Source organism: Babylonia areolata, chromosome 9 (assembly GCF_041734735.1).
Source record: "Babylonia areolata isolate BAREFJ2019XMU chromosome 9, ASM4173473v1, whole genome shotgun sequence".
Taxonomy (NCBI): Eukaryota; Metazoa; Mollusca; class Gastropoda; order Neogastropoda; family Buccinidae; genus Babylonia; species Babylonia areolata.
This window is the reverse complement of record NC_134884.1, coordinates 13,710,019-13,728,843: the sequence shown is the minus strand read 5'-3', so window position 1 is coordinate 13,728,843 and position 18,825 is coordinate 13,710,019. Positions and strand designations below refer to the sequence as shown.

The following is an 18,825-nucleotide window of genomic DNA, read 5'->3' as shown; positions in this document are numbered from 1 at the left end:
TAGGCAAATTAAGGGGCTTGTCATTAACATAAATTACCCTATTAACCCTGGGGTGGTTGTCAAGGGAGACCAGGTGAGAGGCTGAAGGCAGGTCTGAGATAAGTCATGTACTCAGACCACTTACAATGGCTGCAGCACTACTAAATCAGCCATGGTTGCCAAGGGACACCAGGTGAGCGGCTGCCAGCAGGTGAGAAAAGTATGGCCCTTGTCAGTTGGCCACTAACAAAGGCTGCAGCACTGTTTCTCCAGGGCTGGATGTCAGTCAGGATGTCAGTCAGGACCAGGTGGTGACAGGATGTCGGCAGGTGTGGGGGAAAGCTCAGGGGCTTGCATTACTGTTTAGATTGAATGTGTGGACTGATAAATATAAAGGTGGTGTGTATAATTTGCATGTGTTGATTGGTTCATTCATCCATACGTGCTTTGATGTTTATCTGCTGTCTCTGTCACTCATTCACACACGCTCATGCACACACACACACACACACACACACACACATGCACATACACACACACACACACATGAACCACACACACACACACACACACACACACACACACACACACACACACACACACATTTTGGCAAGTCGGTGTAGTAGAATTCCAGCAAGACACTGCGGTGCAATACAACACAATATATTGCAGTACAGTACCACACCACAATAAACCACATACCATGCCACACACACCACGCCACACCACACCACACCATGCCACACCACGCCATGCCACACAACGCCACACACACCACACCACATGCATGCCACACCACACCACGCCATGCCACACCATGCCATGCCACACAACGCCACACACACCACACCACATGCATGCCACACCACACCACGCCACACCACACCACACCACGCCACAACACACCACGCCACACCACACACACCACGCCACACACACCACACCATGCCACACACATCACCCCACAACACACCAGAACGCAACACACCACACCACATTCACCACGCCACACACACCATGCCACACACCACAACACACCACAACTCAACACACCACGCCACACCACAACACACCACAACACACCACGCCACACACACCACAACACACCACAACTCAACACACCACGCCACACCACAACACACCACAACTCAACACACCACGCCACACCACAACACACCACAACACACCACGCCACACCACACCACGCCACACCACAACACACCACAACACACCACGCCACACACACCCTAACACACCACAACTCAACACACCACGCCACACCACAACACACACCACCATGAAGCATACCAAACATGACAAGTGACACACAGTGACTGGCCCTTTTCATTTCTGCTGTTTCAGCTGATCCCGCTGTTTGTGATGCAGACTCTGGGAGACATGCCAGGACTGCCAGGTCTCTTTGTGGCCTGTGTGTACAGCGCTGCCCTCAGGTACACCCACACCACCCACACACACCCCCAACCCCCGCACCCGCACCCACCCCTCCTCCCTACCTGCACCTTGCATCGGGATCGTCGTCACTTTGGCTGGAATCTGAATCATTTGGCTCCTTGACTCTGTCGCTGCTTATGAAAACTTCCTGAAGAACCACCTCCTCTGTGCCTATTTTGGGGTGGAGTTTTTTTTTGTGGTTTCTTTTCAGCATTTTCAGTGTTAATATTTGAAGGGAAAAAAAACACACACAAAAAAATCACACACAAAAAAACTTGACAAATGCCAATTCAAAAGGAGGATGGAAAACGGGTGAAGGGAGGTAACTCATGAAACAGCACGGAATCAGAAAGCATGGACACAGACATGACTTGGACTCAGGGAAATTTACAGTTTCCAGTATGCTCGGAAGGCGGCACTGAGTTAGACACTGCTGTTACAAGTTAACTATCTCAGAATTTCTCCACAATGAGGTAAGGGTGAGGTTTGGTTAGGTAAGAAGAAAAGAACTCCATCACGCTTGGTCATCAGTCATTCTGTGTTCAATACCATAAACAGTTCATTAAGAATCAGTTGCAGGCTAAGACTTGTGTTGATTAGTTTTTGTTCTATTTTTTAGTTTGTTTGTTTGTTTGTTTACTTCATCCCTTTTCATTGTAGTGTCTTATAGGCACCTAGAATGGACCCATCATAGATGAAAATTATTAAAATTAAAAACGTTTAACACACCTGGAATTGAAAGATAAGACATTTTGTATGCATGTCTGTCTGTTCTTTGTTTTCCATCCTTATTATTTCATGACATTGTAGGTACTCATAACACACACACACACACACACACACACACACACACACACACACACACACACCATGTTTGTATATGTGCCATGTTTTAACATGAACAGCCTTTCAGCTTTATATCAGCTGTTCCTTAACTGTGTCGATCCATATTTCAGCACGGTGTCATCGGGAGTAAATTCCCTTGCCGCTGTGACCCTGGAGGATTTCTTCAAGACTTCGTTGAAGAAACTAACAGGAGGACACGCCTCCAGTCGTCTCTATTCTATTGTCACTGTGGGATCAGGTATAGTGATTAGCAGCACTGCTCTGCATGCATGCTTGTGTGTACATGATATACATTGTTCAGACCTTGGAGACAAATATGTTGGTTTGATCTTCTTCTGCGTTTGTGGGCTGCAACTCCCACGTTCACTCATATGTGCACGAGTGGGTTTTTACGTGTATGATTGTTTTATCCTGCCATGTAGGCAGCCATACTCCATTTTCAGGGGTGTGCATGCTGGGTATGTTCTTGTTTCCATAACCCACCGAACGCTGACATGGATTACAGGATCTTTAACGTGCGTATTTGATCTTCTGCTTGCATATACACACAAAGGGGGTTCAGGCACTAGCAGGTCTGCACATATGTTGACCTGTGAGATCGGAAAAATCTCCACCCTTTACTCACCAGGTGCCGTTTCCGAGATTCGAACCCAGGACCCTCAGATTGAAAGTCCAGTGCTTTAACCATTCAGCTATTGCGCCCGTCTGTTGATTTGATCAAAGTGAGACAGATTCTTATCACTTTGCTTTAACAAGAATCTGAGATTTCTTCAAAACAACATATTTCACTTCAAAATTCAGATCTCTCTCTCTCTCTCTCTCTCTCTCTCTCTCTCTCTCTCTCTCTCTCTCTCTCTCACACACACACACACACACACAATATATATATATATATATATATATATATATATATATATATATATATATATATATATCTGATTTAAATTTATGCAAGCGTGTAAATGACTGGGCTGCTTCGATTGTCTCTACAAGATTCAACACTGTGTAAATACTTTTCATTACTATCATTATTATTAATGGCCTTCACTGAGCATGTAGGTTCTACAAATGGTTATCCTCAGCCAAGCTGATTTAAGTGTTCAAGAAGTGTGACTAACTCCAGGCACTGTCTGACTATGCAGCAACCTTTTATGGGCTGGTGACGATCGGTCTGGCGTACATGGCGGGCGTGATGGGGAAGACGGTGCTTCAGATCGCCCTCAGCATCTTCGGCATGGTGGGGGGGCCCCTGATGGGACTGCTGCTGGTCGGCATGTTCTTTCCCTGCGTCAACTGCTGGGTGAGTCTGGCTGTGGGGGAAGGGGTGTTCGAGGGGAAGGGGTTGAGTGTAAGAGAAGGTGTGTGTGTGTGTGTGGAATGGTGTGTGTTTGTGTGTGCGTGGAAGGGTGTGTGTGTGTTTTTGTGTGTGGAAGGGTGTACATGTGTGCATGTGTGTGAATGGAAAGTTTGTGTGTGTGTGTCTGTGTGTGTGTGAAATAGGAATGGAAGGTGTATGTGTGTGTGTGTGTGTAGATGGGTGTGTGTGTTTGTGTGTGTGAACAGCTGTGTGTGTATGTGTGTGTTTGTGGACTGGTGTGTTTGTGTGTTTGTGTATGAATGGAAGGCGTGTGTGAGAGAGAGAGAGAGAGAAGGGAAGAGTGTTTGCGTGGATTGATGGGGAGGGGGCATACTTCTCTTGAAAACGGACAACAGTGATAAACATGATATATTTACTCAGAGCCTATGTTATACCTGGGGTAAAAGCAAACAGCATGGAGGGAGGCACTGGAATATTGTACACATTACACATTTGATGTCACACACACATTCTCATATTGCGTGATGGTTTTTACCTTTCTCTTATTGATCGTTTTTCTCTGTCTGCCTTTCACACCCAGGGTGCCGGTGTTGGCCTGGTCTGCAGCCTGGGGATCTCCCTGTGGGTGGGTCTGGGAGCGATATTCAACCCCAAATCTGCACCCTCGGCACTCCCACCACTGAATACCCTGTTGTGCAATGTGACGGACGTTGTGGTCAACGGAACACCAGCAGTGTTGACTTCTGCAGACATCGTCATGAATGGAACATACACAGTATTGTCTTCTACAGCAGCCAGTTTGACAACAAACGATACGCTTGGTACTACCATGTCCATGCCTGCTGAAAGGTTAGAAATTGCGGGAATTTTCTTTGTTCTTTTCACTGTCTTTTTTGTGGTTATTTTTGCTTGTATTATCGCCAAGCATTTTGAATGTTTGTGGATTCCATTCCATTTTTAAGTTTGGGTTGCTGTTGCAAAATTATGTAGAAAAATCCACTTTGTTAGCAAAACACTTGCAAGTAGTAAAAAAAGAAAAAAAATGGGTAGTGCAGCTCTGAATCAACATGCTCTCCCCAGGATGAGCAGGGTGAGAGAAATCTTTTGACAAAAGAGTAATGCAATACAGTACAGTTCAGTACAATATAGTACAGTGCAATACAATACCATACAATACAGGTAAGGGTTTTGCTCATGATGGTAAATATATTTTTTTTACTTTCTAGCCTGGCTTGCACTTCTCTGTTGTTCATATGTTCACTTTTTTGTTTCAGATGGGTTTATTGTGTCTGTTGTTTTCTGGAAAGATACTGCATCAGCTTCTGATGTCACCTGTGTCATCAGCAAATATTGAAATTTCATATAACATTGCTGTCAATGATAATAATCCTTTTAGTGTTGTCTTTTTCTGTTATCATTATCCCAAGAATTTCTTTATACAAAGCAAAAACGAGTAAGTGTATATTTGATTGGCATGAAAACATTATCTCTCACTGAAAACCACAGTCGTTTGTCTATTTGTAACCACTGTTGATTTTATGTCATTGCAAAAAGTTTAAACCCAAGGATAGATAGATTTACAGAGAATGTAATAATTATTATCACTATTATTTTTTTACCCCACATACAGATAACATCCATCATTATCATCATCAGTCCATGACTTCTGTAATTGTCAGGGGGACCTGAGGGATAGAAGCTGACATTCTCCTCCAAGCTGGTCAATTGGTGGTCACTGACAGAAGGTGTGGCATGGTCATGTCCGTTCTGTCCTGACAAGGGACCATTGGGTCAGTATTGTCCGCAAAACAGAGTTTGCATCCCTGCCACCGATGGAGATGTAAATATGGTGGTCATGTGGGTTTTCTGGTGTATAAACATTTTTAAAAGGTCCCACAGCGTTTGACTGCTATTGGGGCAGTGAATTAATGCCCACTGTGACGAGTGCACGGCACAGCAAGCTGGGGCCCAGTCCTCTCCTTCCACTGTTTTAACCTTCTCCAACCTGTCAGGTACCTGTTCACACCTGGCTGGACCTGAGAAATCGGTGTAAAGTGCCTTTCCCACGGACACTGTGTGTTGTAATTATCTAAAAAAATAAATAAATAAAATAAATAAATAAAAAGAAAGAAAAAGGGGTTGAAGAGTATCACAATGACAGAAGGCATCCCTGTCTCATACTGATGATTGACTGGAAGAACTCTCCCAAGTTTGGACTCAACATACAGATACCACCTATGTAAGTGGCAAAAGCTCTGTTATCGTCTGTTTACTTCCGTGTCATGAAGAGATCTGTGTGTATTTTTTCCAGTGACCCATTGGTGGATGTGTGGTACCGCCTGTCATATCAACATTTTGGAACGCTTGCTATCATCATTTCCATTGTTGTTGGCATCCTCGTGTCTGCTGTCACAGGTATTACCTCCTTGTGTGTGTGTGTGTGTGTGTGTGTGTGTGTGTGTGTGTGTGCATATTGCATGTGTGTGTGTGTGTGTGTGTGTGCACATGGAAGTTGGGTTTTACTGTACCTTGATTTGTCTTCACACAAGATTCAATACTATGTCAATACATTTATTTTTTCATTAGTAGCAGTAGTAGGAGTAGCAGTTGTATAATTATTATATGTCTTTGTGCTTTTATCTTTGTGATATTTTGTCACCAGACATCTGTAGTTTTTGGAGGAAAAATTGCAAGACCATGAAAGCTTGTGTTATGTGTTATGTACTGGTACTTAAAGGAACCAGTTCATGATACCTTTTTAACTTTCACTGAGATGGAATCGACAATTGGTGAGAATGACTGAAACAGACTGCGTAAGTGTGTAGTTATTTAATGGAAGTGTTACCAGTAGTGTAGGCCCAACACAGTGACTGGGGCAGGTCATCTGCATGGTGAAGCACCACATGACAACACCTGATGCATGGAGAGTGTGTACGTGACAAAAAACACCAACGGTGACCAAAGAATCATTATAAAGATTCCATCAGATCCAACCTCCGCTGGTGCAAGATGTAATCAAAGGAGCTTGAGGTCGATCACACTGGCTGGCCACAGTCCACCAAGTCTGTAATTTGTTTATTAAAGAGATCCAGCATCTCATTGTTGCAAGAGAACGCCATAGTGCAAAACCAGTAGTGACCACAGTGACCAACTTCTAGTCCCTCAACTGCTCCAGACACTGCGACAGCAGACTGTGGTTGTAGAGCCACCTTCAGTAAATTGCAGGAACAAAAATGTGTTCTTGGGACCTGAAGAACATCGACCAAAGACTTACCAATCTTATTTCTTACGTTAACTCTTTTTGTTGTTGGATTTTTATTTTTTATTATTTTTTATTTTTTTTTTTTTTGGGGGGGGGGATGTTTTCTCTTGAAAAGGTGGTTCTCAGAATTTTGATTATGGTGAATTGTCAGCAGTAAAGTGAAAATGAATAATCTGGATGGAGAAATTCTTTGTCTGTTGTTAGCTTCTTTATTACTTATGTTCAGGGAAAATGTAACTTCAAAGCAAAAATAGTCAGTCACCTGAATGGAGAGTTATGTGTCTGTGCAGGATTCCTTTATGGTGCTTCATGTGCTCAGTAAAAAATTGTTACTTCAGCAGAACAGATTATTTTGAGGTAACTGTCTTTGCTTTGACAATGGCATCTGGTTTTGTTGTTTTTGATTGCATATTTTCAGAAAACAAGGAAACTGAATCCCCAGTGAATCGGTTTTGTTTTTTTTCTTCTGTCTCTCCAGGTTTCAACAAAAATAATGAAGTGGACCATCGAACTTACTATGACGTGCTGGGCTGCTGCAGAAAAAAAGATACGCAAAAGGTGCGAGTACAAATGTGTGACTGTGTGTGATGCCAGCTTTGGCAAGTGTGAGTATGGCAATGGCAGTGGAGAGCAAGTGGCAGTGTACACTTTGGTTTTTCTGCATGATATTGCAGTTGTGTGGTTTGTAATTTATGTCTGTTTATTTGTTTCTTTTTTTATCCTGTATTTTAGTTTGTGATAGATGTCCTTTTATTTAACACCAGTCCAGTCTGTTAATTCATTCATTGTTTTAATCATCATTTATCTTTGATTTATTCTCACAATTAGGGGTACTCACTCGGCATGGCTCCATGTATAATTATTCATTGTCTCAAACTGTAAAAGCTCTTTACAATACTACATCAGTCAAACAGAAACCACAACACACACATATGCGCTTACAAATGCACATAAATATGAAAGAAATAGTTATGATCAATAGAATACAGCTTATGGGATGGAGTTATATAGAGACTGCTTGAAAAGGGATGTTTATAGATTTGTTTTGAAGGATGTGACTGTGACGGACTGAAGAAGAGAGTGAATTCCAAGAATGTGTACAGCTAAATAACTGAGAAGATGTGACAACTTCTCTTAACTGTGATGTGCGGGTACCTCAACAGAAACAGAACAAGCCTTGCTGTGGCTGTTTAACTCATTCTACTCCAGGTATGAGATAACTCGTACCATGATTACTTCCCCTGTGGACCAGGTACAAGTATTCTGGTACCAACACACTATTCTAATTTCGTTCATTATTGCTTGTTACAGTTGGCATTCTAAACCAACTGTTCAGGGATTCCGGAACCATAAAAACAAAGTTTTGTTTGGCTGATTAAATCAACAATTCTCCATCAATTTTTGCTGTTTTCGTGGCCTCTTGCAGTGCTGGTCCAGGGGTGTTGTAGCAGGCCTGTGTCTGTGGGATGGAATGAGTTAAGGGATCTGGGATGAGCAGTGTGGTGGTGTCTCACTCTCAACAGAAGAAGGAACAGCAAGGAAAAGAAAAGAAAAACAAAATTTGTTAACACCTTTCCGTCCAACCTGCTTCAGATCTGTCCAGTATATTTAAACCAGTGACATGTAGTACTGTCCCAAATCAAAGAGTAAAAAGGAACCATTTTATGTGGTTGTCATGCTACTAACAATTGATGCATATATGAATATTGTAACAATTATATCAGTAGTAGAAAGATTGCCCATGCAAGCAGTTGATCATTGTAATCAGTTTTTTCATTAGATTTTACTGATGATTTTTATATACTGATTCTTTTCATTTTTTCAGGAGCCATGGTGATCATTATAGTGATGATACTTCATTGACTTTACTGCTGTTTTCATAATACAAGTTCATTTGTTTTCAGGAGCAGACAGACCTGATAGCACAGATTGACTTGTCAACAAATGTGAACACCACCACCAGACTTTGATGAAGGAAGGCCCGTACAGGAAAGAGTGATCTTCATCCTTTTGGCAGAAATGTGCAGTTAGAAACGTATCAGATCATGGAGACACAGCGTCTTCTGACAATCAAATCCCGTAGTGTATGTGATCACTTTCATGTCTGTTCTCTTATCAGTGTTGAAGATCTCTTGTCATGCTTTGTTCCTGATCAGTCTGCCATCCATCCATCCTCTGGCATCCTGCCATGTGAAAAAAGAGAGCATGGCTGAGGAGTTGTGTCCCATTGCAATGTCTGCATGTCCTCTTCTCTAGTGTTGGGCTGAATGTTTTTTGAGGGATGCGTGAATTTTTGTATGTATTCGTAATCGAATCAAAAAACAAAGAGAGTTTAACTGAGATTTGCATCACATTGTAAAATGGTCCTAAAATCTGTGTGTCCTCTTAAGTGTTGGCAAATGTTTTTTTAAGGTACATGTGAATTTTTCTGTTACTCCTAAGCAAATGAAATAAAAGGGAACAACAGATTTGCATTACATTGCATTGGGGCAATTTTTTTTTTTTTTTTATTATTTTTTTTTTAGGTATGTATGAATTTTTCTGTTACTCCTAAGCAAATGAATGAAAGAAAAGAAAAAAAACCCAGATATTTATATCATATTGTAATATCTATCTGTTCTCAAGTGTTGGGGTAAATCTTTAAAGGGAAGTAAGTGTGTATTGACTTTTAATCAGAGTCGTATTATGATATTTTGCATCATTGTGATACACTACCTTTTCCAGCACTTATTCCCGGTGAAACTTGTTTTCTGTAAGACAAGGACAAAAAAGTAAGTACAGACTGCTATAAAATGTAAGATTAGGGACGAGATTATTACGTCTTTGCATTTGTGTGTGTGTGTGAATCAGGATGCAAAGCAGGTAAATGAAACGATTGATCCCTCATCATTATTGTGTACCATAGTATTCAAGCCATACTATTTGCAAACTGGTACATGTGTGAACATGTGGATATTTTACTATGTTCTTGTTATTTCAGTTCCTGCGTCTGTTGTTATTGTTGTTTGGCCGCTGTTTGTTTTGTTTTGTAATTTTAATCACATGCAAAATTTGATGAACAAGCTCTGAATCTTGATAAAGAACACTTATTGTTGAATTCAATCAGTCTGGGTGATTTTATGTTCAATATCATAAGACTGTACTGTTGTTATTGTTTTCTAACCTGTGGTTTGGTCCATAGATTTGTCAGGTATCCAAGTACCACTTGGAATATCAAGAGTCACAATTCCAGTTTAGTTCACTTTTGATGTGAACACACTTATACATTGATCTGTCTTCAGAGATTAACAGGTGTTTTTTCTATGTTTGATTGTAATTATTTGCATAGAAGTGGCTTGATTACATGTCATCATGATCATCATGATGTGCACTGCAGTTAACGAAAATTCACAAATAAAGATCATCTTCAGACAACAGTGAAATGCAGAGATATACCATTCACTACATATGCCATCATGTCATTCCTGTGACCAGCATTATTCTGTTGGATATACAAATGCCTGTCATTATCATCTCCATTTCATTTATGTTTGGTGGTGAGTTATGTACTTTCATGATAAGGCAAAAAACAGCTTGTTTTGTTTTGTTTTGTTTTTGTGTAAAGAAAACAGTATTGATTATGTTATGTTGGTATTATTTATCCTTTGTGTCCAGTCTAGATTTTTGCATCTTGATAATTATTTAGGTAGTTATTTTGTTCTTGACATCAGTTCTGTCACAGTTATTTAGATTTTTTTAGTGTGTGTGTCTGTGAGAGTTTCTTGTTCTGTTGCTCCAGATTGTTTGCATGGTGAACATAGTTTGTAGTGTAAGCATTAGTGTGGTGACATAGAACATCTTACTGGCTTCTTGTATTAATACTTAATCTGTTTGTGTTACATTGTTGCCAATCTCTGTTGTTCAAAGTCGCTTCATCAGAGTATGTGCAGTGTCAGTGGTGTAATTGTGATCAGTTCTCTTGCTGTTATGGTGGAAAATAATGTCTCCGCTGAGATTATACCCAAATCTTCCTTGGCTTTAGTGCTGCCAATAAAACTGATAACAGATGGAATAGTAATTCCAGCTCAGGGTGATTTGACAGTGTCACACAGAATTCATATGACAAACATTTAACTTTGTCCATGTGAGATTTTTTTAAATCATGCATACCCTCAGGGACATTAGTTATTTTTCAGGTTTCTGCACATGTGCTGAGTTAGTATTTATTGTTAAGCCCTAGAGAATGAACGACACTGACAATCCACTACTTGTATTATGGTTTAGTTTGGTTACTGAGAGACCATGATGGGAGGGGGGAAGTGAGGGAGTGAATGGGCCATTCAAAGATTCTTTCTTGTTTGATGGAACATTTTAATTTGTTGACTGTATTGTAACAATGTATTTGTGCCTAATTTATTACTGTACCTGGGAAAAAGTGATTCAGAAGTATTCTAACTATGAAAATCCGTCTTCATTTGGAGGAAGAAATCACCTTTTAACAGTTTTGAAGAGGGAAACTGACATGATATTTTCTTTTACGTTACTAGGTGAAGTTGTTTGTTAAACATTCCAGTTTGCGTATCATGTCATAGGATCAAGTTTTACAGTTCTAAACATTGGGCAACTACTTGATACGTATTTCACATTCTGAGCTATTATCTTTACTTGTCTGATCCTGAGCTATTCCCACTTTTTTCCTTTTTTTAATTTTTATTTTTTCTTACTGTTCACTGTCCTTATTGTTTAAACATTTGAAGGTATTGGTTGGAAAATGCACAGGCAGTACAGCTTGTTTGATTCAGGACTTGAAAAAAATGGAGACAAAATCTGATCAGATATACTGTTTGTATAAACACATGATGTCCAAAAATAAGTAAATATGATTAATATGTGTCATTTAAAGAACACACACACACACACACACACACACACACACACACACACACACACACTGGTACAGCAGTTTATGTTTTCCCTATTTTAGAAATGTCTCAAGAAAACAGGGTGTCTTTAATCAGCAAGTTGCAGCATGAACATGGTTAGAAGTGGCCATAAAAAGCACCTCCTTTTTGTGGGTCAGAATTGGTAAATCTCGGGAGCCACAATTTCCTTTTGTTGCAGTGGAAACTGGGGCTGCACAGTTGGAATTAAACCGCAGGTGTTTTGTGACCCTCAGCATTAACTGATGAGACTGTCACAATATTTTGTGGAGGTTTATTTTCCTCTCCAGTGCAGTTGAAATAGAATTTTTAAAAAGTTTCAGTATTCTTCAGTCTTTGTTCCTTGGGGAATCGCAAGCCCTTTGCTGTTGTTTGAGGTTTGTTTACTGATCAGGTCTGTAACGCAATCCTGAAAGGTTTTGTTTTGTTCTTCACCTTCAGGGTCTTGCTTTCCCCAGGAAATTGTCAAGAGGCAGGGTGCTGTATGCTGTCCCTCAACCACCATGCACATGGTTGTCAGCCTCATCTGTTATCTGCGGGTTTGAAAATTCGGTAGCTGCAGCTGTTGTAACATCTCTGTCACACTGCCCTGGTCCCTGGACTTGTAGTCCATGGTTATAAACCTTGCTGGCTGGTGCTGCACCGTGTAGTCCATGGTTATAGACCTTGCTGGCTGGTGCTGCACCGTGTAGTCCATGGTTATAGACCTTGCTGGCTGGTGCTGCACCGTGTAGTCCATGGTTATAAACCTTGCTGGCTGGTGCTGCACCATGTAGTCCATGGTTATAGACCTTGCTGGCTGGTGCTGCACCGTGTAGTCCATGGTTATAGACCTTGCTGGCTGGTGCTGCACCATGTAGTCCATGGTTATAGACCTTGCTGGCTGGTGCTGCACTGTGTAGTCCATGGTTATAGACCTTGCTGGCTGGTGCTGTACCGTGTAGTCCATGGTTATAGACCTTGCTGGCTGGTGCTGCACCGTGTAGTCCATGGTTATAGACCTTGCTGGCTGGTGCTGCACCGTGTAGTCCATGGTTATAGACCTTGCTGGCTGGGGCATCTCACCCCCACAACTTCTCAGCACCCTGCTTTAGGTGTGGATCCCACACAACAGCCATTTATTCCAGTGTGGAATATCATTATTTATCCACTTTAAATGTGACCATCCTTACGTTTCAATGTGATTTTTGTTTTAATTTTGTAATCATGTTTTTGTTCATCACCATGGTTCTTTCCTTGATTGGTAATTATGTTTTTGAGTTAATAACACTTATGTATGAATTTTTCAGACAGATACCACACATCTCTTTTCCCCTACCCCCTACCATTCTTTTAAAACACCTTGTTTGATAGTGCAGTACCCCAAAAATTTACATTCCTGTGAATGGAAAACTGTGACCCATCTCCGCTCTGCAATTTGCTATTCTTCATCTTCTTTCTTTCTGTCTGTCTGTCTGTCTTTCTCTCTCTTTAAACCCCCACCCACACTCTCCCTCCATCCTCCCTCAAAGGAGCACATGATAGTCTATATGCTGTATATTGTTGCTGAGAGACTCTTATAACCAGTCAAAAATGTCTGATGCTAAATTTTGTATATAATGTAATGAATCTGAAAAGAAATTTGTGAAATATGAATTGAAAATCCATTTCAAATTTAGCATGTAAAATTTTTGTATGTATTGTAATGAACCAGAATAGTCTGGGGAAATTGGTAATGAAAATTCCGTTTAGATCATGTGCATGTGCTCTTTTTGTTGTTATATGTGTTATCTTGTTATTATATGTTTCTGTTAGTGTGGTATTTTTTTCATCAATACAAAATGTGATTTGAAACTTTCTCAAAGAATACATTTGAATCAAGTTAAATATTTCAAGGTAATTACCAGTTAAGAGTCTTTATATTTGATTTAGAGATCTGAAAAGGCATTAGCAAACAATAAGCAGTCTTTGACCTTCAGGCATACCAGATAGATATATATTTATATATATGTACAGTTGTGAACACTTTCATTTGCACAAAGATGATTTGAGGTGCAAACTACAAAGTCGAAAAGACAGTGGCGCTGCAGTAGTTGCCATTGCATCGGTCTTTTGTTTGCAGTCCATCAGTTTGGACAATCTCTCCCTTTCGTAATGCTTATTTATTACACATTCCCCATCCTTCCTATATGTAAAAAAAAAAAAAAAGAAAGAAAGAAAGAAAAAGGCAGAAGAACTGCAGAAATGTGAGTTTGCCTATCGCAGAGAATCTCTCCCTTTTGTGTTGTGTTTTTAACCCTTACACACTCCCCGTCCGTCCTTCAAAAAAAACAAAAAAAAAAAAAAAGTAAAAGAATTGAAAAAAAAAATGTGCGTGTCTGTGTGTGTCACGGGAAATACATGTATATAGGGGGTGCAAGATACGAGAATACTATATTATTTCTAAAAGAGAGATGTCTGTATATTTATATGTATATATTACATTTTTTAAATGTGCTTTAAAATATCCAGAAAATATTCTGGAATTTGTGTGCATGTGTGTGTCATATTATTTAATGAAGACATTTACTTCATCCATCAAGTGATTAAATGTATTTTCCCATCTAGTGATTTTATAAATAGTCATTGGGTATGTTGATGAAAATTTTAGTGGGTATTTTGTGCTGAGAATGGTTTTGATATTGTGATTATTCAAACTCTGAACTTCCCATTGTCTGAGTTAGGTGTGAGTAGATTTGTGCACTCTGGTTGTAAGTTTGTGTGTGTGTGTGTGATGTGAACATTTTGTTATTGTTCTCAGTTGTTTGTTTTGATCATTAAAGTGAGCTTATCAGTAATTTGATATATATATATATATATATATAATATGAAAGCATATATATTTGTTTCATTTGCCTGTGTAATGTTTGTTTTACAATACAGTGGAAGTGGTCATTCTTTCTGTTTGTGTTATCTTTTTTTTTTTTATCTCTGATATTCTTATTAGCATTCCCTGACAGACTTCACTGATTGACTATGTTTGCTTTTTTCAGTGTTAACTTTTCTTGCTTCTATTTCTGATGGATTTAGGGAGTCATTATTACATCATTTTTGCTCTTTGATGCCTGGAAAACAACTGGCTTGTGTTTTGTGTCTTATGTTGTTTTTTTGGTTTTTTACTGCAATAGTGACTCTGCTGTGCACTGACATACAGTAATTTCTGTTGCCATCATTCTGATGTACTTTCAAGAATCAATAATGGAAGCAAATCTGACTTATCAAATGATGCCTTAACTGTACAAGAAAGTATTTCAATGAACAGCTGTCTCCAAAGCATTATGAATCTTGCCATCATGCTGTTTGATTTGTTTTTATTCATGTACACAAAGTGAAACACACACACACACACACACACACACACTATCAACAGAAAATACACTTCTTCATGTGAAAGTATGTACTGCTGAACTGATTCTTTTAGGTATCAACTGGTGCATATTTATAATATGTTTGGGTCTATTGTGTGCAAGTTCTCCTCCATTTTTCTTCAGATCAATTTTTGGATGAAACATAGGAACGCAACATTGGTTGTAAAATACCTGGGGACATCCTCTGAACTTCAGGTCATCCCTGGGGTCTTTATCAGCATCATCTGAAATGGTTTAGGAATGTTAGCCTTCAAAAACATGTAAACAGAGTATGCTAAAAATTACCCTTTCCCTTGATAGGCACACCAGCTGAGTGGTTTGAATCTTGGTCGGCACGTGGGCAGTTAAGGTTTGGGATTTTCCTGATCTCCCAGGCGTGAGACCTAGTGCCTGAGGCCCCTTCATGTGTACACACATGCAGAGTGGAGTGATGGCCTATAGGTAACGCGTCCGCCTAGGAAGCGAGAGAATCTGAGCGCGCTGGTTTGAATCACGGCTCAGCCGCTGATATTTTCTCCCCCTCCACTAGACCTTGAGTGGTGGTCTGGACACTAGTCATTCGGATGAGACGATAAACCGATGTCCCGTGTGCAGCATGCACTTAGCGCACGTAAAAGAATCCACGGCAACAAAAGGGTTGTCCCTGGCAAAATTCTATAGAAAAATCCACTGCGATAGGAAAAACATATAAAACTGCACGCAGGAAAAAATACAAAAAAAAATGGGTGGCGCTGTAGTGTAGCGACACGCTCTCCCTGGGGAGAGCAGCCCGAATTTCACACAGAGAAATCTGTTGTGATAAAAAAGAAATACAAATACAAATCAAATAACCATGTGACAGATCTGTAATCCATGTCATCTTTCCATGGGTTGTGGCAGCAGCATACCCTGCATGCACACCATAGTTGCTTGCATGGCAGGGTGAAGATGGTAATACATGTAAAAGCCCACCTTGTACATGTATACATGAACATGGGAGTTAGCTCACAAATGGAGAAGAATCTCTTCCCATGACTTCATGTGTCGAAAAAGGCCCACCTTGTACACAGTATAGATGAGTTAATTTTTGTTTGTTTGTTGTTTTTTTACCTGTGAAACACTGCAACAAGCAACTTGCCTCTGGAACAGTATGGCATGGGTCTCTTTGGCTTGTGAAGCATTAGAGGATGCAGCCATATTGCTGTTGTGCAAAATGGGTCTGCAAAGCATGTAGGATGTGTCTTGTGAGGATGCCGGGGGTCTTTCAGTGTAAATAACACCCCCACCTTCAGGAAATTCTGTGCTAGAAATTTCCTCTTTTCTGTCCCTCTTTGTTTCTGCCTTTTTACTTCCTTCACTGCTGTCTCATTTTTCTGCCTTCCCAGTCCATTTCCTTTTCTTTCTTCGAGCAAGCCTTGACACTTTTCTTGTTTCCGCAGTCTATGATGCACTATCTGTGCCGTTTTGCTCTGGCGACTAGGTAGTGAAATTGTAAACACAGGGATGGGCACTAGCTGTCCATTCTGCAGTATTTGCATTTATGGGCTTTTACATGTATTTTTTGTTTGGCTTTAAGTATTCTTTTTTTTCTCTATTAAAAAAAAATTTGTAATCTGGGAATGATGAAATAAGCAGAAGGGCTAATGTCATCAGCAGGGCCTGGTCCCATTTGCCCTAAGGAGCTAAATTTTAATGGTAAAGATGATATGTCATGAACTGTATTTTATGGATTTGTCTTGGTGATTTGTTTGTTTGTTGTTGTTTTTTGTAAATGTGAGTTTTGTGTTGACGCAGTTGAGCATTTGCATGGTTTGACAGTCCTGATATGGCCCTGTGCGGTCGGCTGGACTATAAGCAACAATTAACAATGTAAGGTGTGATGTACCTTGAGGTAAATGTCATAGATTATATGTTTATTTTTCTGTCCCTTTTACATACAAATATCAACAGACATGAGCTCACACATGCACACACACACAGACTGACTCAATACACACACTGTTCCATGTTTATCATGCTCTTTAATATTATGTTTTTCTGAATCTGTGAATACTGCCACTCGTTTGACTAGTGTGGGTTACATGTGTGTGAGTATAATTATGGTGCGTATGACTCTAATTTTTTGATAAATCAAATTTAAATCATGGATATGTTTTATCCCCAATTGCTTTACACACACACACACACACACACACACACACACACACACACACACACACACACTGCATATGTAAGAACAGAAACACATTTTTTGTAGTTATAAGATTACTTACACTCATATTCTTTTGATTGCTGACACTTTAAAGCACTTTTGCCTGTTTAACCTGAATATACCATGCATGCATGATATTTTGGCAAACATTAATAATGTACAAATTGTGTTCACCATTAATATGAACCCAGTTGTTAATTATCTGTCATAATGTGCACTGTTTTTTGTTGTTGTTGTGTTCAATAAAAGTATAAGATCACTTTTAATGGGTAGACATTAAATTGAACACACACACACACACACACACACACACACACACACACACACACACACACACACACACAGAGTTTGAATAAGACACAATGGTCTTTATTTCCAATAAGATCACATGAATCATCTTGTAAATATGACTGACCAAAAATAATTAAATCAGAAACACCTATACTTCAGTGAAAACTAATGTTGAGTCATTGATGCAGGATGATATTTCAATTGATTTACACAGTGATCATTTTTGCATTTATTTCTTAATGATCTGTTCTGCATTTTAACCTGTGCTTATCATTTACAGGTAGTAATTGGTGTGGTATTAAGGTGGTCCAGTAAATACATTTTATGAAAGCATTTGTCTCTGTGTTTTAATTATTGTGAACCCCCTCTGCTTCCTTGTTTTTTGTCATTGTTTTTTTTGTACATCTCTTTCCTCACATTCACATCAGTGGAGTGTTGGCCTAGAGGTAACGTGCCTGAATCAGAAGCAAGAAAATCTGAGTGCACAGGTTCCACTCTCACCAGTATTTTCTTCCCCCTCCCCCGCCCCCTCCACAAGACCTTGAGTGGTGGTCTGGATGCTAGTAATTCAGATGAGACGAAAACTCTCACTGTAGTGACATGGGAGAGCAGCCTGAATTTCACACAGAAAAATCTGTTGTGACAAAAAAGTAATACGATGCATTACAATACATCTCTCAGATTATTTTATCTCTGTAAATTTGATACATGTAAAGTTATCTATGTCATGACTGACTCCATATCTAGGATACATTTTTCCACCCAAACTAGATACCCAGGGATAATAGACAGTGACCAAAGCTGTTCTTTTAAAACTGTAACGGTCAGTCACATTCTTTCTCTGTCTGCTCAGTGTTTCTCTTTCTCCTCTGTCTTTTTCTTTCTTCCTCCCTGTCTCTTTCAGCACTAGACTCGAGAGACCAGTAATTCTTCTCTTCTGTGTTCATTGCCTGCACTCACACTTTCTTTTTTACGTTTGAGCGAACTTTTTTCATGCATGACCATTTAACCCTCCCATGTAAGCAGCCATGCATGGTGGGTATGTTTGTTTTCTTCTTCTTCTTCGGCATTCCCTGGCCATGCTAGACTTTCAATCCAGTAAGGACGGTGAAGTCTGTGGTCCGCCACAGGGACCCCGCCGGTCCCCATAGTTTCTCCTGGAGCTCCACCGGGCTGGGCCA

General features: G+C 40.0%; 1 protein-coding gene across 3 annotated transcripts in view; it reads left to right on the top strand.

Annotated features, from left to right (window-relative positions):
* LOC143286068 (sodium-coupled monocarboxylate transporter 1-like) overlaps nucleotides 1-10,914 on the top strand; it is a 32,196-nt gene extending 21,282 nt beyond the window's left edge. For all 3 annotated transcript variants that reach the window (XM_076593630.1, XM_076593632.1, XM_076593631.1), the window contains exons 9-15: nucleotides 1,342-1,430; nucleotides 2,388-2,515; nucleotides 3,420-3,577; nucleotides 4,176-4,444; nucleotides 5,907-6,010; nucleotides 7,336-7,415; nucleotides 8,762-10,914. In XM_076593630.1, coding sequence (XP_076449745.1) covers nucleotides 1,342-1,430; nucleotides 2,388-2,515; nucleotides 3,420-3,577; nucleotides 4,176-4,444; nucleotides 5,907-6,010; nucleotides 7,336-7,415; nucleotides 8,762-8,827 — 894 coding nt within the window. In that variant the 3' untranslated portion in view covers nucleotides 8,828-10,914. The remainder of the gene's footprint in view (nucleotides 1-1,341; nucleotides 1,431-2,387; nucleotides 2,516-3,419; nucleotides 3,578-4,175; nucleotides 4,445-5,906; nucleotides 6,011-7,335; nucleotides 7,416-8,761) is intronic.
* Nucleotides 10,915-18,825: the final 7,911 nt, after the last annotated feature.